The sequence below is a fragment of the Centruroides sculpturatus genome, unplaced genomic scaffold (genome assembly GCF_000671375.1).
Source record: "Centruroides sculpturatus isolate CEXI.00-Female unplaced genomic scaffold, Cexi_2.0 scaffold1234, whole genome shotgun sequence".
Taxonomy (NCBI): Eukaryota; Metazoa; Arthropoda; class Arachnida; order Scorpiones; family Buthidae; genus Centruroides; species Centruroides sculpturatus.
In genome coordinates this window covers 204,506-228,880 of record NW_019385398.1, presented here as the reverse complement: position 1 = coordinate 228,880, position 24,375 = coordinate 204,506, and the positions used below count along the sequence as shown (strand labels likewise).

General features: G+C 33.2%; 1 protein-coding gene across 3 annotated transcripts in view; it reads left to right on the top strand.

Annotated features, from left to right (window-relative positions):
- LOC111638534 (APOBEC1 complementation factor-like) overlaps window positions 1-24,375 on the top strand; it is a 47,445-nt gene that overhangs the window by 18,659 nt on the left and 4,411 nt on the right. The window contains exons 3-5 of one of the 3 annotated variants that reach the window (XM_023384249.1): window positions 8,775-9,000; window positions 14,818-14,938; window positions 22,944-23,027. In XM_023384249.1, coding sequence (XP_023240017.1) covers window positions 8,775-9,000; window positions 14,818-14,938; window positions 22,944-23,027 — 431 coding nt within the window. Of the gene's footprint in view, window positions 1-8,774; window positions 9,001-14,817; window positions 14,939-22,307; window positions 22,639-22,943; window positions 23,028-24,375 lie in introns of those variants that run through there. The other 2 variants (XM_023384251.1, XM_023384250.1) reach the window with 2 other exon arrangements.

The window sequence follows — 24,375 nt, the reverse complement described above, 5'->3', positions numbered from 1 at the left end:
GTGTCATTTGTGAGTGTTGTATCTTTGAGTATGTGTTTTCTGTAGTTTTTAGTATTTATGACCTGATCCTGTATGGCAATCATGAATCCTTCCGTCTCCCCAAAGAGGCATCCCCGATCTAACCAGCTGTTTGATGCAGTTTTGTCAACAAAATCCTGGGCCAAGTCATAAGGATGCCTACCATGGAGTGCCTTTTGAGCCCATGTTTGCTTGATGGTGTCTATGCTTTTTGTGTTGTGTCATGTCTGTATGATGTGAGTGTAAGTTTAATGATGTGCTATTTGAGTCTCCTAGAGTTACTGCTTTATGTAATTGTGATGTTTCTTGTTTCCTGTTTCCTGTAGAAAAACTCTCGCAGTGACTGTATTTCTTTATAGTGAAGGTTAACTATGTCAATCAGGCCACGTCTGCCATCTTTACGTGGAAGGGTTAATCTTTCTGTGGTGGATTTAGGATGATGGTGTTTATGCTTAGTAAGTGTTGTTCTTGTTTTCCTTTGGAGTTGCTCAAGATCTATGTGAGTCCAATGTATAACTCCAAAAGAGTAAGTGAGTACTGGGATGACATATGTGTTTATTGCTTTAGCTGTGTGTTTTGCATTTAGCTGTGTTTTGAGAATGGCATTTAACCTACTTTGGTATTCTTTAATTAATCTTTGCTTTATTTATGTATGTTCTGTTAGCTTGGCCTGTTGGAATCCTAAATACTTGTAGAACTCGCCGTCTTCCATGGATTCAATAATGTCCCCATTTCCAAGTGCAAAATTTTCTTTCTTCAGGATTCCTTTTTCTATGTGAAGTTTTTTGCATTTATCTAAGCCATTGTATGTCCTTAGTGTATGAGTGTGTGATTTGTAGGAGTTGTTGAAGGTGTTTCTGTGTGGATGCATAAAGTTTTATGTCGTCCATGTACATGAGATGTGACACCATAAACTGTGTTGTTTTTTTCATGTCTGATATTGTAGCCATAATGTGTGTTGTTTAACATGTTGGATAATGGGTTCAGGGCTAGGCAGAACCAGAGAGGATTCAGGGCATTTTCTTGAAAAATTCCTCGCCTAATGAATATCTCATTTGTTTGTATGGAAGTGTTACTAACCCTGAGATGCAGTGTTGTTCTCCAGTGCTGCATAGTGTTTTGGAAGAATGCAATGAGTGATGGATGTATTTTGTACATGTGTAGAATATGTAGCAGCCAACTGTGTGGAACACTGTCGAATGCTTTTCTGTAGTCTATATATGCCATGTGTATGTTTCTGTGTTGTTTGTATGCTTGCCGTAGAATGACTGAATCTATGAGTAATTGTTCTTTGCATCCTCTGTGATTTCTACGGCAACCTTTTTGTTGTTCTGTAAGAATGTCGTGTTCTTCAACATGTTTGTATATTTTGTTTGTGATACAGGATGTCAATAATTTGTAGAGTGTTGGAAGACATGTAATTGGTCTGTATTGTGTGGGGTCTGTGGTGTTGTTGTTTTTAGGTTTCATGTAGGTGATGCCCTGAGTAAGAAATTTTGGCATGTCTTGTGGATTGATGATGATGTGTGTTAGATGTTTAGCTAGTTCCTGGTGCAGTGATGTAAACTTTTTGTACCAGAAATTGTGAATGTTGTCTACACCAGGTGTCTTCCAGTTGTGTGTTCTGTTAACAGCGTAGCGGATGTCGTGTACGTTTATTTCAGCACAGGGCATAGTTGGTACGTTGTGCAAGTTTCTGTTCTCCTCCTCGATCCAGCCTGCATGAGCATTGTGTGTAACAGCATTGGACCAAAGAGAAGACCAATAAGTTGTGAGTTATTCTGTTGGTGTGCCACTGTGTTGTGTATCAGTATTTGTTTTGGTGCTGATTTGTCTGTAGAAAAGTTTTTCGTTGTTTGTGAATAATTTATTTTGTTGTTTTCGTAGTGTACATGTTTTGTATTGTTTGAGTCTACGTGCTTTGGCTGCGAATTTTTGTTTTAGTGTATCGATGTATTCTGTAATGTGTGTGTTGTGATGTTCATGTTTTGTGTGTGTTTTGATTTTCTTGACAATGTTTTTGAGTTGTTTGTTTAATTTAGGTGTTATGTTGTTTTTAGTGTATTGTGTCAGCCTGCCTAATTGCTGTCTAATGTCATTTATTTGTGTTTCTATTCTTCTCTGCCAGGCAGGCTTGTGATAGAATTGTGTTTTGTGTGTGTTTGTCTGTGATTGTATTTTCAGTCCATGGTGTGTTACTAATGTGACTGCCCCAGCATAAACTAATGTATGAATGTCTGAGAGTGTAGAAATTGAATGAATGTAGTTTGGTAGTAAGTGCGTGTTTACATAATTTAGTGTTTTTCCTACTACCTTTGAGGTGTTGATTTTCGGTATTCGTGGTCTTTGTGTGGGATCTGTACCAGTATATTTAATGAGTGTTTCCTGAAATATAAGTGAGAGCGTATTAACTAATTCTATGTCTATGTTATCAGTGATGGATGGGGAAGTGCCTGCAGTATCATTAGTGGTACTTGTTGTGTGTGTGCTGTAATCAGTGCTTGTTGCTGGATTATCCTGACAGGTTACGTGATCTTCATTAATGTTAAATGTTTCTGTCTGTTGATGTATTTGATCAGCAACCTGTTGTTTGATAAGTTCAAGTGTTGTTTGTGGGATAAGGTTGTTGTGTATAATTGTTCTTTTTTGATCACAACCCTTTGTTCGGTGACAGTGAGGTGAGGATATTGTTGTGTGAATCTATGGTATAGTTGTTGTTGTCTGTATGCTGTCATGTTTGTTTCGAGTCTTGTGATGGTGTAGTAAGTACGGATGATAAACTCATTCATTTCTGATGTCCATTTCATTTGTTGGCGTGGTTTTCCAGCCTTTGTGGTCTATGGATGCATTGCCACAGAAACACCAAGGCTAGGTTGATTCCTCACATCTGTTGAGGGCATTGCAGTAGCCATGCTTGGGCCGGCACTGCTTTTGCCACTGGTAACCAAGGGAGACTGTGGCCTATTTTTCAAACGTGAGCCTCTGCCTAACCCACGAACGTGGGCTTTGTTAACCCGGGCGACGTCCGAGCCGGTATCATACTTTGATCTTGTTACTACCATCATAATTTTCTCCACAGAATGTGGGTGTGGTCACTCTTAGCTTCATTTCTCCCCATAGACCTTACTGGCATGGGTGTCCCTACCAGGAGCTTGTGCTCCAGCCTGCATTGCTTTATGGTTCAGTAAAATTACTGGGTTCTCCCACCACGACCAGGTGGTGACCATGGGAATGTTTTTTATTATTATTATTAAACAGACATCAACACTTGTGAGCAAATTTATTTTACATTTAATTTCTTAAAATACGTAAAAATACGTGGCTTGTAATAAAGAATAAATGAACATCATCTTATTTCATAAGTGCTGTGGCACTTACAAAAGATTGGAAAATGAGAAACCCTAGGATGGATGTTAGTGTATACCAGGGGTGGCCAAAACGTGGCGCATTGGACGATTACAAGTGGCGCTTCAGTTAGTTCTGAGCAAAATTGCCAGATTTGGCTTTTTTGCAATTAAGAATATTATATAAAAAAATAAATTTTTTATAGTCTGTCATGGCAAGTTCATTTGTTGCACAATTTGTTACAGTCTATTTTGCAGATAAAATGAGTGTTCTCCACATAGTAAATTACAGTGAATGCACGTATTTTGAGTCTTGCGATCTTTATTTCCGATCAGTTTACAGGCGTGTAAATGGCCGGAAACATTTATTGTGATTAAAGTTATTCCAAGCTGATCTCGTTCTCAGTGCCAATAATTGTGGTGCAGAGTAATCTTCACCAAACGAGACTCTGGCAGCAATAGCATCATCATGAAGCAATAGCCCTCTCGTACAGGAGATTATTGTTGACTATTGTAAATTGGTGCTTCAATAAACTGTCATAAATTAATTAATTCAACTGCGTAATAAAGTTATTCCTTTTTCTCTCCTAAGCGAAGCAGATTTATTCTTATCTCTATTTATCAACCCCTAACATTGAACGTAAGATTGTATAAAAAGTGTTCGAGTTATATGGCGCATCTGAACTCATCTGTCAAAAAATTGGTGCATGGTATGCAAAAGGTTGGTCACCCCTGGTGTATACGTTTGGGGCACAATTTTGTTTACCATCTTTGAAGCTTAATAATTGCCATGCTTTTTGTTAAAAAATTTTTGAAATTTTGCAGGGAAGTTTGTGTATTAGAGAAATTGAGATTATTAAATTTTGGTGGTTAAGGATCAAGGGGGTGGGGAGATAAAGGTGAGTCGTGTGTTGTATCTCAGGGTTGGACTTAATGGCAAGTTTACTCATTATTAGCATTTACAATTTTTTTTATGAAACCCAATCCCTACTCTCAAAATTAAGGTGTTTTGCCATTTTATAATGATTAATTTAAAAATATATAAAAAGTTTTTTTAATAAAAATATCATAATAGATGGCATCACCAAAATTTTTAATTTTGCCAGAAAAGTTAAGCAACTCATTGATGGGGTTTTTGAGATAAATTATAAATATTAATACTATTTACCATTGTATACTTAATAGAAACATACTTGGGTAGCCAGTTTAACTTTCATATTTTGAAAAGTGCTTGGCTAAACGTAATTAGGTGTTACTTTAGAACAAACTTTTAAGATGCCTCCTCTGGAATCCATAGCAAGCAAAGCTTGATAATGTTCCCATTTAATGATGCCATCATTCAAATGCTAAGTAAATAAACAAGTTACTATTTAAATATAAGCATTTAAATAAGACTACATGTAAAGTATGTCCATTGAGAAGCTGATTCCTGCCTGTTTTTATAAGATGAGGCGTATCAGAAAATATTTAAATGTTTTTAAATTGTCATCTGAAGGATGCATGGTATAATGTTCAGCATCTCCTAAAATAAAAAAATCACTAAACAGCTTCAATAAACAAATTATCATAGAATTTTTAAATTCACCTAAGCTTCCATTTAATCCCAGAAATTTCCACGTACTTCTGTTAGTAGCATTTCATTAATTAATTAATAGTGGGGTGCAGATGTCTTTTGCAAGCAAAATCTTTTGATTTGTAAACTTTGTCATCTCTGGGAATCATTTTCCACCACTTCAGTAAGAATCTTTAAGTCCTTTAAAATAAATTTATATTTTCTGAACATGTGGCATATCTGGCATTGCATCCAGTCACAAAACATGTTTTGCCCATAGTTAAACAGCACATTTTGAACTAATTTACTGAGAAAGGCACTTTACCACTAACAAATGAAGCAAATATTGGTACTCAATACTTTTTGTAAGTAGTCATAAATCATAAATAAATGAAACAACTATATTTTTCAAATGTATGAATGTAATAGAGCATACAGTTACATGTGAAAATTCCCAACTACAATGTGCCTTCTGATAGATAAGTTTGGACGGTTTTGAAACAGAGCTATCTCACCTTTCTTTCTTACATTGTAGTATAAATACTTACATGTTATAAAGTGCTTTCAGTAAATGGTCAAAATCAAATAAAAATTATGCCTTCTTTCGGTCTGTTATGTGACAGTTATCAATTTTTTTAATGTGTTTATTAAATGTTAAAATATTCCTGAATTCTTTATTATATTTGTATGTATTTTATTCTGTCATTACAATTTGTAATTAATATAATAAATTTATCCTTTTCCCTCAAAATCATTGATGTTAGTCAATAATTTCAAAGATCCCTAGATTTCTGACTAAATGTTTCATGGCAGCATTTCAATTGACACATTTTTGCATATGACCCTAATTACAGAGATAAAACATTATCCTATTACTTCAAATTGTTTAGATGTATGAAAATGCTTATAATGATGTTTGTGAAATTATGTGTGTTCAGCATCAACTTCCTTTTGTTTAATAGCTTGTACTTTTTTTGCATGTAAAGATGTAAATTTTATTGTATAATCCAAATAGGCCTACTATGTATAATTTTATACACTTGCTGTTTGTAGTGCCGCCTCTGCATAAGAATGCATTTAATTACAGTAATACCTTGAGTTAAATCGTAAGTAATGCGGACCGTAGACCTTTACGTAACTTGAATTTTATGTAAGTCGAATTTATAAATTGCGTAAGTGTAACTACATAATTAATAACTCAATACTATATTTAAAATTATATGTGTACTGTACATATTTTATTTATTATTTTTTTGTANTAAGTCGAATTTATAAATTGCGTAAGTGTAACTACATAATTAATAACTCAATACTATATTTAAAATTATATGTGTACTGTACATATTTTATTTATTATTTTTTTGTATAAAAGAATTGTTTACGAGAAAGAGTGCCAGGTAGGTAGATTTGCATATGTGCTTAATGTGCTTACAATTAGACTGAAAAGTAAAGGATTAGCAGAGCAATAAAGTACAGTAATAAATCAGTACAGTGTGAAAGAAAGAAAGTGAGAGAGAGAATGAATGAATGTTTGAAATAGAATAATTCTTTGTAAAATTAAATGTTATTCTACTCTGTTCTTTTCCAATTTTTGAGATTTACATTTTACGTAACTGTGAATTTATATAAGTTGCTCGTTACATAACTTGGGATATTACTGTAATATGCACTAAAGCAAATGAGGTGTCATTAATGTCACAAGTGTTTGTGATTAGCTTCAAACTGGCTAATGAGTGTGCAAATAATGAACAACTGAAAGTGCATCTAAAAAATAAAAGGAGAAATGTATGTATTGCTGCTTCTTAAGTTTTTACAAATTGGATGCAATAAACAACTTCATTTAACTCGACTTTCCTTGACTTTGTGTAAGATGAGATTACTTTCTCTAGAATTACAGTTGTGATCTATCCCTGCCTCCAGCAATTAAAAGAATATTGTATATTGTTTATTTATCTTACATTTCTATTATACAAGTGAATTAGTTGAATTAAAAATTTTATAAATCTTTTGAAAATGGTATTTTTCCAGAAAAGTTGAATCAAAACTTAGTTTTGTCATTATACAAGGATAAAGGATCTAAATGTGAAATAGAAAACTACTGTCCAATCATAATAGTATCTATTCTGGCAAAAATTTTTGAGAAGATTTTCTACTTTTATAAACAAATTCCATATTATTCACAGTAATCAATATGCTTACAAACGGGGATTGTAAACACTTTGTTGCATTTAAAACAATCAATAACATCACAACTTTATAAATCAAATATAGTAATTTCAGTATTTGTAGACTTTTCAAAAGCATTTGATAGCTTGAATCTGGAACTTTTAGAACTAAAATTACAAAATGTTGATTTAAGAGGAACTCCTTTAAGTTGGTTAAAGCCATATTTGTTAAACAGAACTTACTATGTCAAAATTGGACAGGTTATTTCCAGTTCATTTAAGTTAAACAAGGGCATTCCTCAGGGTTCAATTATAGGTCCTCTGTTTTCAATATATTCATCAATGATTTGTTCAATTATATATCAAAAGATAATATACTTATGTATGCTGACGATATAGTGATAACTTCTTCTCATACGAATGCTACAATTCTTCAAGAGAATTTAAATAACATTTTAAAAACATTAAACAGTTATATGGAAAATAATAGATTGGTAATTAATAAAAACTTCTCTGTTTTGCCAATAAAACAAAAAAGTCAACTTCGACCATCTAAAAATCAAAATAACTGATAACAACATAGAAAGAGTAAACGCTGTCAAGTTTTTAGGAATAACTTTTGATGATAATCTGCACTGGAACAGACAAATAGATGATGATGTTCTATCCTTGGCAAAGTGTATTGGGATAAAAATTCAAAACTTTTTAAGTACATTACATTTGAAACGGTTGTACCATATATGCATAGAATTCAAAACAAGATATGGTATTATTGTCTGGGTAACCACATCTTTATATGATGTCAATAAACTTCAAGTGGTACAAAATTACTATATGTGTTCAATTCATAATCTACATTACAGGAATCACTGTCAGAATTTACCATACCAACAATATTGATAGGATATGCAAAATTTATATAAAACAAGTTCTGTGAGAGAGTTACTGTATAAATACATAAAGGGTAACAAGGAAAATAGCTATCTCGGAAATAACGTAGGTAAATGTCGAAAATCAATACAAGATACTCTCAAGATCTGTGGATATAATCTTCCAATTGTTAAACTCGAGGTGGGAAAATCTGCACCGATCTTCCAAATAATTTCCTATTGGAATAGTTTGAGTAATAATCTGCGGAACATATCGAGTTACAAAATCTTCAAACAACAATGTAAAAATTTAAGTTACGGTAATTGTTATTAATTAATCTAAATGGATTTGAAAAATAATTAAATTTTTTTTCAGCTGGCGTCTTGTTTATTGTTTAACTAACTCTTTTTTGTTTTATTTGTTGTTCTTGTTCTAAGATGCTCAAAAAAGGCCTACCTGGCTACAGTGTCTTTTAAAAAAAAACATGCAAGTTTTCATTACAAATGTTTATTAAATCTAGCTCTTTGAAGTCTTCATTATTTTAAATGCTTGAACCTTGTACTAATGCTATATTTTTAATTACAGTTAATAATCTCTTATGTATAGTGTTTTTTCTCTATTACATATGTTTAATTTAATTTTAATAACATTTATATGTGCTTATTTATATTTATATTCAAATCTTGTACTTTGAACATTATTTTGGAATGTTTCTGTTTTCTAATTCGAGTGTATTTTGATGACGGTGTATCTATCTAGTAATCTGTCATTTGTGTTATCGAGCAATTGTTTAAACGTAAAACAAATATTTATGAATTATTACAGATTTTATTCTTGATGGTTCGGCAATAGAAGTAACCTGGGCAAAACCAGTTGACAGGTCTACCAAACAAAGAAGTCGCCCTACTTCGGGAACAGCTGTTAACACTTACGGACCCTATATCTATAGCCAAGCAAATTTAGACCCGTTTAATTATGGAGCCGCCAGTATGGTTTATCCACCACCCCCTCCTCCTCCTTTTCATGTTCCACAATCGAGTGCTACAGTAAGGTAAATGAAAAATTTTAGAAACTTTTTAGAGAAATAAAATTAATATTCATAAAATTTTGTATTTAAATATTATAAATTACCATAAATTCTCACTTAATTGCTTTTGTAAACACTTATTTAATCACCCATTGAAATGTGTTTCTTGGTGCTTAATGCAGTGCAACTGTTTATGCACGCCACAGCATTGTGCACAATGCCATTGTGATGTTCATAATGAGAGGTACTTAATTCCGTGAGCAAAAAGGTACCAAAAAAAAAAACACTTATTATTATACACAGCACAAAGTACTTTAATTCTCTCCGAACAGATTCTTTACATCGGATCCCAACTTTACAACTTTATAAATTTTATGTACATAGACGTTAAATACGTGTTTTCCAAATAGTTAACTTTCACGCATGTGACAATCAAACATGGGCCAAATTAACTTATAACTATCTTACAATTAAGGAAGATGGATAAACTAGAAGGAATAGGAAAGAATGGAAATACGTGGAGTTTTCTTGGATAGGACACAACTTCGGAGCTCCCCTTTATTCGTGACCCTTTTCTTGTAGTAGACCTTTCGGCTCTTTCTGGCTTTGTCATTTTTTCTCAAGGTTTTCTGTCCGTAGTCTTTTCTCTTTGATCCCTCGGCACCTGACAGTCTCTGATCGTCCTTCTCGAGATCTGGAGCAAACCTTTTCTCTGCTTACCTCTTCGGGATTCTCACCCAGACTGACCCCTTCTCTGTCCGTTTGACCCCAGGGCCTCACTCCCTCTTTTGTTTTACTCATTTTTGTGGAAACGATAATCCTACCCAAGGGCTAAAAGGGTTAGAGAAGAAAGTTCTAGAAAGAATTTAGAACTAAGAAACAGGAAAGAAGGCTAAGATTAATCCAAATAAAACATACAACTATCCAATATCATGGCTGACTGCCACACCATTCATTCTTGCAAATGGCTTGTTCACAATGCTATTTTCATTAATTATCTTTGCTTATGGAAGCAAGTGTATTTAAACTGTTCACACCAATTTCTAAAAATGCGTTTTAAAGAACAATAAAATGTTTACTTTATGACAAAAATTTTACATTTGACAAAGTACACGTTTCTCAGCAGACCTTTTTTTGTAAGCCACTGCTGGAGCCAGAGCTTTATCCTCCCTGTAGTTAACTTCCATCATAACTGCCCACAGTTATCTAAATATATAAAATTATTTGTCCTGACTGACTGATTCATCATCACCAGAGCAAACCACTGAACCTAAAGAAGTGAAATTTGGTACACAGTTAGGGTACATCATGAAAATGCACACTAAGAAGGGATTTTTTGGAATTCCCCTGCGGGGGCAAGAGGGAGAGGATTAAGGCTTAACCAGAAGAACGGCTTCTACTGTACTATTTCAGATGTGATTTTTTGTTTTTAACTACATTTAGTCTTCATTGAGTACTTGTGCATTAAATTGATAACATTTTAGACATTGTTATAAATATTTTTATCTATTTTGATCTTAAAAATGTTTGAATTTTAAATTCAAATTTGTTATTGCATATTGGTTTGATTATAGAATGATTGTAAACGTTCCAGAAAATTGATCAAATTGAAAACAGTTTGTTTGATTCTCGGCAATTCTCATCATTCTCAGTGGTAGGTGTTATATAACAATTACTATGGTTGTTGAAATACTGAATATAAATGGGGTGTGCTTGCAAAATCCTTGCAGGCAAAGCCGCGGGTAACAGCTAGTTTAACATAATAGTAAATATTTACAAAATTTTTAAAAATTGTAAAAAAAAAGGGCTTTGCCATATTTTAATTTTAAAGACATTTCAAAGAAAAATAAAATGTTTAATTATGGAGAAAGTTCCACATTTGACCAAGTACACATCATGCTCTTTGAACATGATGTGTACTCAACTTATTAGTGAGTTTTTTGATGGTAAGTGGTCAGGAGGGATAAACCCCTGGCCCTCTGCGAGTCTCACACTGCCAACCTTTTTGCTATTATTTTTGAAAAGATTTTATAAACTACATTTAATAAAGTAATTCCTCTGTAGTTACTACAATCTAATTTATCTCCTTTTTTTGTGAATTGGGAAAATTATTTATCTATTCCAGTTTTGTGGCATCTGTTCTTTTTTCCAGATTTTCCTAACAAGTTTGCCTAACTCCAGTTCCAATTTCACACCCCCTGCTTTTATCATTTCCGACACTATTCCATCCTCTCCATGAGCCTTGTTGTTCTTTAAAGTTGTTATTGCCCATTTCAGTTATGTTAGTCTTGGATATTCACATCCCCCATTTGCACTTTCTTCTCCTTCTTCATCAGAATCAACTTCTGTGTCCTCATCTTCTATTAGTGTGTCCATTTGACCCTCAATTGATCCTACTCCTTTGTTTAGTAGTTCTTCAAAATATTCAGCTCATCTATCCAGAATTTTATTTTTCTCACTAATGAGCACTCCTTCTTTCCTCTACAGAAACCAATTTTTGATTAAAACCCTTTCTTCTCTTCCTTAATATCTGTATAAAATTTTCTCATTTCATTGGTTCTTCTATTTTCCTCCATTTTTTTTAACTTTGAATTTATCCGTTCCCTCTTTTCTTCTTGCACAATTTAGATGCCAGTCTTCTCTTCTCTTTGAAGTCTTTGATATTGCTTTCAGACTTGTTTTGGATCATCGTTATCCTCACATTTCTTCTTTCCTCTAATGCATCTTTACAATCTGAATCAAACCAATTGTTTTTCCTTCTCTTTCTACTTGTACCAAGTACTTTTGCTACTGTTGTGATGACACTTGATCTTATATCTTCCCACCTTCTTTTGATGTTTCTTGGTCTCTGCCTCCTCGCCTTTGCCTTCATCAGGCTTTGTTCAAGCACTAGCTGATATTTAATTTTGATTTCATTCTGCTTTAGAGATTCAACTTCATATCTTACAGCACTATTTGCCCTTCCACTTCTAGCTTTGATTGATATTTTTTATCTATAGTTTGCCCTTACTAAGTAATGGTCTGTGCTACAGTCTGCCCCTCGATAAGATCTTGCATCTGTAATATCAGTAGCATGTCTTGTATCAATAATTATATGGTCAATTTGGTTTACAGTATCACCACCCAGTGAAGTTCATGTACCTAAATGTATTCTTTTATGAAGAAACATTGTTGTAGTAACCACCATGTTATATCCTGAAGCTAGATCTACTACTCATTTTCCGTTGTCATTACTATTTTCATGAATGCTATTTCTTCCAATGACTCCTTGATACACTTCTTCTCTTCCAATTTTAGCATTCCAATCCCCAAGCAAATCTTTTTTAGGTTTCTGTTTAAATTAAAAAGAAGAAAGTTCTGTTTTAAATATTAGTTTATAGTAAAAGTTTAATAGATTCAAAATTTAAAATAAATAAATATATTAAATGCTTTTTATAATACTTTTTATGTTTGAATCATCATGTTAGTTTAACATCATGTTTTGGTACTGTGTCTAGAACTTCCTCTAACTGACAATAAAATTCATCTTTTACCTCTTCACTCTTCTCCTCCGTCGGTGCATGAACACTAATCATTGTGATGTTAAAAAATCTTTTCTTTATACGTATGGTGGCTATCCTTTCATTAATGAATTGATAATTCAAAATAGGATATTGCAATTCTTTTTTAATCATAAATCCATTTCCCAATTGGCCATTTTCACAACCACTATAAAATATCAAATACAGTCGACCCCCCTATAACATGGGTTCCTATATCATGGTGAAAAAATTGCGATGGTATTCGTACAAACATGCTAAAAGAACTCGTATAATTCGTTAAAACGTCATCGCTGACTCGTGTCGCGACAGGATTGGTTGAATCTAGACCAATAGCAGATATTGCACAAACTGTTGAGTTTAAACAAGCGGCGGACCTACTAAAAACTGTTTATTATTTAAAGTCCATAAAAATTATATTTATATTAATGATGTCTCCAAAGTTCAGTGAATTTTTCGCAAAAAAATTAATTTATCAGGAAGCACGTGAGCGCCATTCGATGACAAGCTTCACAACAAAAACAAGCTTAAGCAATGGTGTAGTCAAATGGTGCACACTTGGTAAGTAATCCTACAATTTTTTGTTTATAGCATATTTTATATGGATTATTCCCAAAAAATTATACGTATTTTGGAAATGTTGAGTCAAATTAGTCTAGAATCGATTAATTTAATGGAAGAAACCTTTCAAACAGGTGTAGTCCGTAAACTGCATATGTGCCAGGCTGTGATTGGCTGGACTTGTAAAAAATGGATTCATAAAAACCGGAATGTATCTACCGTGTTATAGGGGGGTTGACCGTATTTATCTCCCTCTAATATACCACTGTCTTTCCAACATATTTCCTGAATAGCAGCAATTGTTATGTTATATCGTTATAGCTCTCTCTGAAGATTTTGAAATTGGCCAGTTTGGAATAAACTTCTAACATTTCAAGTACCTATTACTATGACATTTTTTCTTCCCGCCATTTTTTTTGCTTCTGTTTCCATTCGTAAAAATCATACTGCATTCCATCTCATTATCCTTTCTGTTTGTATGGTCAGTATCCCTTTTAGATCTGTTCAGTGAGTTTCTTGGTTGTGTCATTACAAGAAATTTTTACAAAGTAGGGGTATAAACCCAATGCTCAACCCCCATTTTGGAGGGCCATTTCTCCCGTCCCTTTAATCTATCTACCGTATGAATATGGCTTACAATGCTATGATGTAATTATTCATTACAGCTCATTGTTGTGTCACCAAATAATGAATAACGGACTCCAAAGAATTGCTTGGCATTGATAAAAATTTAATAATTTCAAAAATTTCCAAATCCCAAATATACAATTATTCACGCTTACAAACTAGAATATGCAAATTTGACTGGAAACGGTTGTCACGATACAACAGATGGCTCCCACGTACTGACAGACAAAAGAAACTTTTCTAGCTTAGGATTAACTTAATTAAATAATATTTCTTTCTCTAAATTTTGAGAAAGATATACAGAATGAAAGGTTCAAAGGGGTGACTGGTAATAGTAATCAAAAAAACCTTGGATCTGTCCCTTAGTAATTTTCTTCTTTACGTATTCATCCTCTGTCCTCTCTTTTCTCTCCTCTCGGTCCGCTAAAGTGTCCTTTCTTCCTGTTCGGATCTCCCTCCCATCCACCGCCAGTCACCCCCAACCAATGAAGTGTCAGCCCCTTTGTTTTAAGACAGATTGGACCACATGGGTTAACCAACCACATCGTGGTTAAGGAAACAAAATCCGGAAGTATGATTTTTCTGTAAGAAAATGGTAACAGGAAATTAAAGGAAAAATATAAGTAACATGGTTTAATAAAGTCACAGTTGTAACATTTTTACTAGTAAAGTTCCATTCAATCTCAATACCTCTTTTTGGATGCATAACCATTTTTCTCAATGAATGTAGTATAGTATATATAATGTATGTAAGTATAGTTATAAGATTGACAAGAATAAATTTGTTGTAACAATTAACTTTATTTATTGAAAAGGATGTTATTCACTAATATGCCTATAAAATTGAATATATTAGCAATTCTTTGATAATCATGTCACAATTGTTGATTTAATCTTTGTTTATCCATAATGTTTGTAGTATTATTATTGTTGATGTTAGAATACAGATAGCACTAATGTAAGTAAAAATTGATATCAATTCATAATTCATATAATAATTTGTATTCATATAATTTCCAACACTAATGTAATTAAAAAATATACAAATATATATTTAAATTACAAAACAATGCTAGTACATAAATTTTAATTATAAACTGTGAATTTTTGATAGCGGAGGAACAGTTCGAGTTGCAATTAGAGGTAGAGGAAGAGGTGCTGCAGGACTACGAGGTGCAAGAGGATATGCTGGAGGATTTGGAAGAGGAGCAACAGGTTATCGTAAACCTTTAGAGGTATAAAATTTTTGACATTTATGTTTCACTACTTTGGGGTAGCACCATACCTGACTATCCCACTGCTGAAAGATTAATTTCTGTCTATGTTCAATTTTCTGGCTTTACACACAGTGCCACCTATTGGCAAAAAATTAACAAAATAATTAACTAAATATAATTCTTACAAAAAAAGGATATAATTTTAAAAAATATATCATATTCACCAAATTACTGTGACAATCATATAGTGCGAAATAAACACATTATTACTGCAACAAGGACACCTAGCACTTTATTACATGAGTGTAATAGTGTTTTGCTCCTGTACATCTTACTTTTCCTGTTAGCAATAGAGTCCTGCTGATTATGTATCTAACTCCATTCAGGAGAAAATTTTTGAATTGAGATAACATGACTTCTGGATCAAACTGAAAGTTTGTATATAGTTAATCTTGGCTCCTGCTCTTAAGCCATACCTATCTGGTCTCAAATTTCATGTATCTAACTGCATTCTCAAGATTAACGAAGGCGGGACAGACAGCAGATGGATGACATTGGAAATTTATAGGTCTACAATGTTTTCTAAATGCAGCCCAATAAGTACCCTCCAGTAACCAAGTGGATAAAACCACTGAACACTAATAGTCTGTCATGGGTTTGCATATGGTGAATGGACTGACCACATGGAGTTTTCCCCTATTTGGATGTTACTACTAACATGAAGTAAAGTAAAATTTAAATAGGGGTCAGCTTTACATAAAAGTCTTCCCAGAATGCATCCTTCTTGGCAGATCACTCACATGTTGCATTGCTGTAACCAAATAAATCAACCTAATTCTATTAGTTTTACTACAAACACGATATTTACCTGGACATACTTAACTACCACGAAACCTGGATATTCCTGATTTCATCTCCCCTTATTAACTCATAAACCGATTGCCTCAAACTTCTTTCACTGATATAGCTTAAGACATTCTACCGTTCAGCCAAATTAAGGTACATCAACAATTTCAAGGCATAAAGTAGAGCTGGAAGTCTTTTTCTGTGCTGATGTGCATTTTTCCTATTTATTATCACAGTGACATTGCTTCATCCAAAACTTCCTGTAGTTGTAATCTGTGTAATGTGCACTTTATACACATGTTGAGTCTTACTGTCAAATCTGGTTCCACTAATCTTATGCCACAACTTTCAAAAGTTTCGTTTACTTAGATGTTTCTGCTGAGCTTTACTTTTTTAACCTGGTTTTACCAGATTTTGACGTGATCACATAAAACCAATTATTCTAGAATATTTACAAGATTTTTTTATTGAAACAAATCTTATATCAAGTCTTTTGGACATTAAGGTTAGCAACTTCGATCACATGTGGGGTCATTACAATCTATCCAACACATATCACTTTTCAAATATTAATAGTAGACTAGTATTAAGCAGTAGTTGTTGATCATCCTCTCTCCCAAGTGGAGGTCAACTACTACTTTTGGTTAAATTAGCATTGACCTCCATCCACAACAATTCCATCTTTTTATCAGACCCACTGGTATAGTGGCATTTGAATAGGAAAATTACATAATATGAGGTTACCAGCCTGCACAAAATATATTTTAAGTGGTTTCTGATGGTGTCAAGTTTAAATATTTGGTCTGTTTTTTTGTGAAATTTGATTGGTTGGCAGATTACCATTTGATATTTGTCTGTGAATGGAACGGTATGTTAGAGCTAACATTAGGAAAAAAATGCTGTCATAAAAATTTTAAGATACCATATTTTCAATTGCTGTCTACTTGACCAATGAAATTGTGCCATTTCAAACAATTCGAGCATCACAATAAACACGACAGTGTAGTCTAAAATAACCAAACTCTTTATAGAACTGCTGCAGATTTACTATACAAAGATTAGGAATTACATGTATGATGTAGCTACTTTTTTATATTGTTCAGGGTGAAAACATAATTTGTCGAAACTCATAGTTTCCTATTTTGCAGCAAACAGCAGAAATTGTAAAAAAGAACTGATTTTAAGCACCACAAAAGTATAGAATTGACTAGTAAATAAATGCAAAAGGCATTAAATACTACAAAATATGCCACAACTTTTAAAAGTTTCATTTACTTAGATGTTTCTGCTGAGCTTTTTATTAGTAATTTATTTATTATTTATTTGTAATTTATTTGTGCACATCCTTTACTAATAACATAGAAATGTGATTTAGCATGCTATCAGCAATGTTTTTTATGATTGATGCCTCAAGGGAGTTCAAAGCAATGACAATTGCTTGTTTTAAGTGTTTAACATAAGCATATTGACGATTTTGGTCATAAATTTGACGAACGAAGATTCCCCAAACTTTTTCTATAGGGTTGCAATCAAGAGAACAAACTGTCCAATCTGTTTATTTTCAAACCACTGTTTCATATCTCATGATACATGGATAGATGCATTGTCTTGTTGGAAAATAAAGAGGAATTCTTCTGAATCTGTTTGTATGGCAGCAATTTGTTATCCAGAACTTGCTGATAGTTGGCACAGTTTATGCAACAGGTAACAAATGTCAAATCCAATTTTCCTCTTTGGAGGAAAAGCACCCCAAACCATAAGACTCCCACCATTGAAGTTCCTTTGTGAAAAATACTTGAGAATGCTAAACCATCTGGCCCATCCGAATTAAATTTTTTTCATCCGGAAAGATTACCTAAAATACAAAAAGGTTGTTATTTGTTGTGCTAGCATGATAGTGTGGCTGTCCACAATTTTGTTGTATAATTATACTGTATATAGAATAAGAACTCCTTTCTCCTTTCTTATCATTCTTCTTTCTGCTTTTAACCCTTTCTTGTCACGTGACAGGGACTGTAATATTTGTGGGTCCTGATTGGCCAATCTACAAAAGTTAGACTGAGGTGAGGAGAAAGGACACTTTTGGGTTTGCCACGAGAGAGAGAGAGAGAGAGAGAGAGGTCACGCAAGAGTGACCGGAAGACTGTGTATAAGGCAGAAGGTGAAAAAGAGAAAGGGCTGAGATAGACAAGATAGGAACGGAAAGAAAGAAATAATTGGGATAGCCGTTCCAGAGAGTTCCAAGGAATCGCCTCGGCACTTGTTCAATAATAACTGCTTTGCCCCCCTTTGTATGCAATCAGATCATACATTCACCATGCACAAAATGAGAACCATCGATATTCACCCAGTTCAGGACCCACAGATCTAGCTACTGGTAGATTTCCTAATTAACCTTCCTTCCTTCTTTCTTGTAGTTATAGTATTAGGTTTAAGTTTAATTATAGATTTCTTAGTATTAATTGGGATTGTGTGTATATGTTAAATTTCTTGCGGGAAGATTGAACGAGAGGGGAGACATTGTAATTATATCTGTATATAAGTGTCTCCGTGACTGGCATTTCATTCTTTGTCAACTCATTTGACTAATAAAGCAATTTAATCTTTTTTGTCGTCTTATCACGTGTTTTACATACACACACTTTCACAATAGAACTAAATCAGCAAAAAACTTATCTTATTCCATTGATTGGCTGTATTTTTCCTAGCAAAATCGAGTCAGGCAGTTTTGTGCTCAGGCTTAAGAGCAGGGGCACTTCTCATTCGAGACCAAACAATGTTGTTGTTGTTGTTGTTGTGTAAAGCCCTTCAAACGGTTTTATGATGTACTTGAATACCCAAATAGTTTCAAATTTGATGCATGGATATGGTGGAATTAGAGCTGCATTAACAATTCATCTGCAGTCTCATGGTGTAAGCTTTGAAAGACATCCACTTCTATGCTTTGGTCCATAATTTGCAGGATTTGACAAATAATGCTGAACTACATTTTTTAAATGCTTGATGCTGTTTGCTACTGCCTGATGACTTAACACTTATCATTGACCTAGTTTTTTTACTGTATGCTGGCTGATTTAAGTGATTTTACTGTATTTTCTACTGAGAATAAAAAACGATTGATGAAAGTTAGGTGAAAAGTGAAAACATTTTCTGATTTTGGGGATATTTAATTATATATTTTTCAATTTTGATGTATGTGGTCTTTATTTTTATGTACAGTGGAACCCCGGTTAACGAACGTCCTGGTTAATGACCAAATCGGTTAACGAACTATTATTTTGCAAAAATTTTGTCTCGGATAACGAACAAAATTCGGATAACTAACTTAACGGCTTTTTGTGTCAAATTTGTAAGCTTGCCGACTTTTAGGGAAAATCAGTTAATCATGTGTAGGTGATGGTCTAGGGTCCATTCGTACATTGGTGATGGCGGAGGAGACAAAGATGACAAGTATTTTATAGTGAAAATCATTTATTAGAATGGGAAGATGCTTACATATTTGAGGTAGTTGGAAATGGCTTATCTACAGTATTTTCTCTCAGCACTGAGGAGTGGCGTATCGCTGGTCCTACGATAGTGCAAGCTGATCAGTCATAGCCCCAGAACGGACGAGATGGGTTCGCTTGGTCACAGAAGCGATGGTAGGTGATAGAGCCGCAAGACTGGAGCAGTCCGCGAGACACAACACAAATTTTAGCGGAAACAACTTCAGGCTTAATCCAGACGAAGACGACACAGATTAATCGCCATAGAATTTTTAGGAAAACTGCGTTTTGACCTTGATATTCGGGGTTTTTATAGTATTTCTTCCTTGAATCTCACCTTACGATTTGTCCTGTGTCCCATTCCTCGCTTCCCGATTGTTTTCTTCTTTGTCTCCGGGTGAAAACCGAAACCAGATCAGGTCACGAGAAAGGTTTGTTCCGAGGCGTTTATTTGACACCTGTTCGTCGACTCTGATCGGAGATTGTTGATAAACCTATAAGCCTTTCGCTCATAATTTAGCCTATTGTTTCTGCTATCTGTCATTTTAGAACTTTAACGATCGTATGTGATGTTTTTTATACCCGTCAAATCTTTCCTTTTTTCTGAAAATTTAACGTAGATCAACTGTTTATGAGCACGTTTTCCTATATTTTCATTAAAGAAAACCCATTTTACAAATAAAATTACAAAAATACTGACGGCTAGAACGGATTAATTGTATTTGCATTAATTTCTATGGGGAAAATTGCTTCGGTTAACTAACGGACTCATGGAACGGATTATGTTTGTTAACCGGGGTTCTACTGTATTGTGCTTTAATGTTATTTGGACATGTCTTAGAGATAGAGATAAAATGAAAAATAATTAAAAAATGCAATAAAGTTTTTAACATTTGTCTTTTTAAGTAACAAATATCAGTACATTGATGAATTTATTTTGTGAATTTAGTATATGAACATAATTCACCAACAAAAACGGGATCAAAAATTTCACACATGACACCAACAAGAACATCTAGTATATAAACAAAGTGAAAAAAAATTTATTTCAGTTGAGTTTACTATTACAGGATTTTTCTTTTCCAAGATTCTGGTTATGGTCGATAATCAGCGATTGTTTTGTCCCTAATTTCTTTCTAGCATTGCAAAAGTTCAAAAAATAATATCTGTTCATGCATTACAATAATTATAAACTAAAGCTATGGTAAAATGATCTTAAAAACTAAAACACAAAGATGTGGAATGAGACATATGAAGAGGATAGAGATAGAATAAGGATAGAAATACCTGGGATATTTTTTCTTTGATTGAATGATGTTCCTTTCCGATGAAGAGAGGGTCCACTAGGCAGTCTCTGTATAAAGTTCTACTTCTTTCTTTAGGTGCAAAACGCTTTGATACCTTCCTTTTTTTCCTTTTCTTTTCTACTCGTCACAAAAGTTCACTGCACAATCCATGGACTATGCTTGGGTCACCTGCCCCCTCTTCTCATTTGACTCTGCTCCTAGCACTGCTGGTCTTTTTCTTGGCTTGAGCAAAAGAAAGTCTGTCCTCTTCTTCTCTGATGGTTGAAAAGTGCCTTGTGACTTTCTTCCTAACACTTCACGTGACTTCTCTCTTTATTTTTCCCAATGATTCCAAGAACGGACCCCCTTGTTGACATGAAAGAACAAAAGGAGACAGAAAGTTCTTGAAAAAGAAGGAACAAAAAAAAATGAAGGGAAAGATGTTAAGTGTAAGAATAAAACAAACAATATGGCGGGCAGCCACAATTTATAATAATGACGTACTGTATCAATATTATTAGTAGACTTTCCTCTGACTCTACAGACTTACTACTCTGTAGCGGTTTTTCATAATTGTGTTGGTTTAGCAAATGTGGATGAGCTGGCATTAGCACTATCAGAAATTTAGGAATCTGACTTTTGCATTGAGAATATCTAAAAAGTGTATAAATTATGTAATATTATATGAACTATACAGATTTAAAAATAATAACAAAAATTACATGGATTATTTGTAGTTTGATTTCAGTTATGCCTAGAACATAATCGCTACACTTTTGTCAGATAAATCAATATAATCATCACTATATTTGTTCATTTCTTTATTAATGAATAAATTTAAAAAATTCCTGTTCAGTACATTTATGTGTAATATCTGAACTTAACTCACATATACAAAATAAAGCAACTCAAAATATGGCAACAAAATTCCAAATTGAACAATGCACACGGTTCTAAGAAATAGCTTATATTTCAAATTTCTGAGAAAATAGTGCCCGCTGTTAGTTAACAGACACATTAAAACACACAAAATTCATATTTTGATTGCTGAAAACATAATGTTACATTTTCAGCAATAACAACTCGTGAATTTGCAAAAAATGTTAGTATGTCACAGACACGTATCATTGAAACATTACATTGACTCGAAATGGCTGTAAAACATGTTGATTGTGTTTTGTACTCAGTTGTTTTTTTCATTTATGAAAAAATGAACTGAATTGAGTATAATTTTGTCTGATGAAGGTAGGCAGCTATAAGGTTTTATTGTATTTTTAAATTGATTACTCATTTTTGTCTTAGAGAACTTTTTACAGATGAATGAAAAAATAAAAATATTTGTTATTAACCAGAAATTTGTTCTGGTGGGTGGTGATTGTTTGAGTGAGTATCGATGTACCATTGTATTTGAATAATGCAATGTTGATATATGCGGTAACATAGAGAAATTATTAATCACATTAATCAAGGGATACCTATATTAGGTAACTTGTATACGAGTATAGTGGAAACCTGTCTACTATGGAAGAGTTGTTTCATCCCTTGGGATTCCATTATAGATAGATTTGACTGTACAATATAATATAATAGAAGTATTAGAAGTGAGAAATAAGCTAATAATTTTAATGTTTGTTCTTATTTTTCCTGGGCAATGCTAGTAAGAAAAGAAAGCATCATAACTGTTTGATTTGTTTAATTTCTTAATTAAATATTATTTTATATATAGAAAATATGTTATTACAGTACATCTAATTAATACATTTTTTTCAGTCATCAAGAACATTCAACTATCATTTTATTCTGAACTTCTTTTTAAAAGATGCCATTAATATGTGCTGCCACTTGCAAATGTACCAAGATAACTGATGCAACCCACAACATCTACTGTAGTGGAACGTCCCTAGTCTTCTCTTTGGAGTTTGGATTTCATAAGTGGCAATAAATTTGCACATTAAACAAGAATTATGGGTGGGATTCTACTCTGAAGTGATAATCAAAATTTAATTAAATCACCCAAATTTAATGATCATTAAAATTTTTAACAGATGATGACTTATATGTACACTCATATTTAGTTTATATTTTTTATTAACTAAATTACTTAATTAGCTCAATTATGACAGAAAATATTAGCAATTTTTTGAAAACTTCTTAAATTAAACATTTCAAAATTAATTGACCAAGACTTTTTATCTCTCATTTATGGAAAATGTGAAATTTACTTCAAATTCTATAAGCATAATATTTCTATCATTTAACATTTAAATTTAATAAACACTTAATGTAATTTATTTAGAATTACATTTAATTTCAATTAAATGTAAAAAATTACAAGTACTAATTGTTATTATTATTAATATCTTCTCTCTCTTTTTTGCATGTAATCTAAATAATATCTTTTTACAGCATCGTTTCATAGAACTTCAACCTAATATGGAACTAATTCCTACTAATCCATTTACTTTGAAACCTATGCGTACTCCAGTTCAGGTAACTGAAATTATCAGTTATGTAAAATATTTAATTTAATTAAATCGGTGTCAAAAAAATTAGATTTGTTTTGTTTTTAGTAAATTGCATAAAGCATTGAAAGGACTTTATATAAGTTTCAATAAGTTTAAATTGATGTAAAAGAATAATAAAATTATTTTCTTAAAAATAGAAATTCATCAATTTAAAAATTTTATTAGTTTTCATTTCTGAATGCAAAACTGTTTTAAGACTACCAAAATCATTGCCGTGGTAGGTACTCCGGCTTGAGGGAGTCTCGAATTTCATAAATATAACTAAATAACAGGGTGTCCAATGGACTCGATAACCTGGAAATCTCGGGGAATTTGGTATTAAACCCGGAAAAGGAAAAAAAATATTATTGCAGTGCTTATAATGGAAAGGGAACAACTAAAACAATTTGTATGTGCACATTGTTGTCTCACATTATATGAATGATGAGCTAAGATTACATTATACATGCTAATTAAATTTAAGTATAATTTTTATACAAGTATATAAGTTAATATTTACTCCAGTGTTGTTAGAAAATACAAATTTGAAATATGTGGCTTTAAATTGGTACATGAAAAAAAATGAGCTTTTTTCAATTGTAAATTGCTTATGTTTAAGTTGTCTCGTGGGATTCACTGAAAAGCAGTTGGCAACCCTAGCTACAAGTCAGTTTTCTATGGAAATGCAGTTGTAGAAGTGGTTTGATCACAACAGTTTCAAAGCTCTTACCGAGTAAATGGTATATACATGGGGGGACCCAAAAAAACCGGATTTTTTGTATAAAAACTTTATTTATTAACTTTTACAAAATTTCTTCAGTCACCTTCAAATTGCTCTCTATTAGATGCGATGCACTTGTGAAGTCTTTTTCCCCACTGTTTGGAAGCATCTCTGGAACTCTTCAATCTTGATATCGTCCGGTGCCCTTAGCGAAGCTGTTTTTACTGCCTCCACATCATCAAAATGCTTTCCTTTTAGATTTTTCTTCATTCTCGGAAACAGAAAAAAGTAGCACAGGGATAGGTCTGGTGAATACGGAGGGTGGGGAACGACAGGCCGTCCCCGAGAGGCCAAATTGTGGGTCACTCGTAAGGCCGTGTGTGCGGGGGCGTTGTCGTGATGAAGGAATGAGTCACCTGCTCGCCAAAGTTCCGGACATTTCCTTCGCACATCCTCTCGCAGACGTCTTAACACTTTTTTGGCGGATTTTTTCTACGTTTTCATCGTTTCGATTTGTTGAAGGACGCTCAGAACTTCGCAGGCGGAACAAAATAACAGTAAGAGAAACACAACACTACGCTCAAACATAAACCTACAAATTGACGCCATTTGC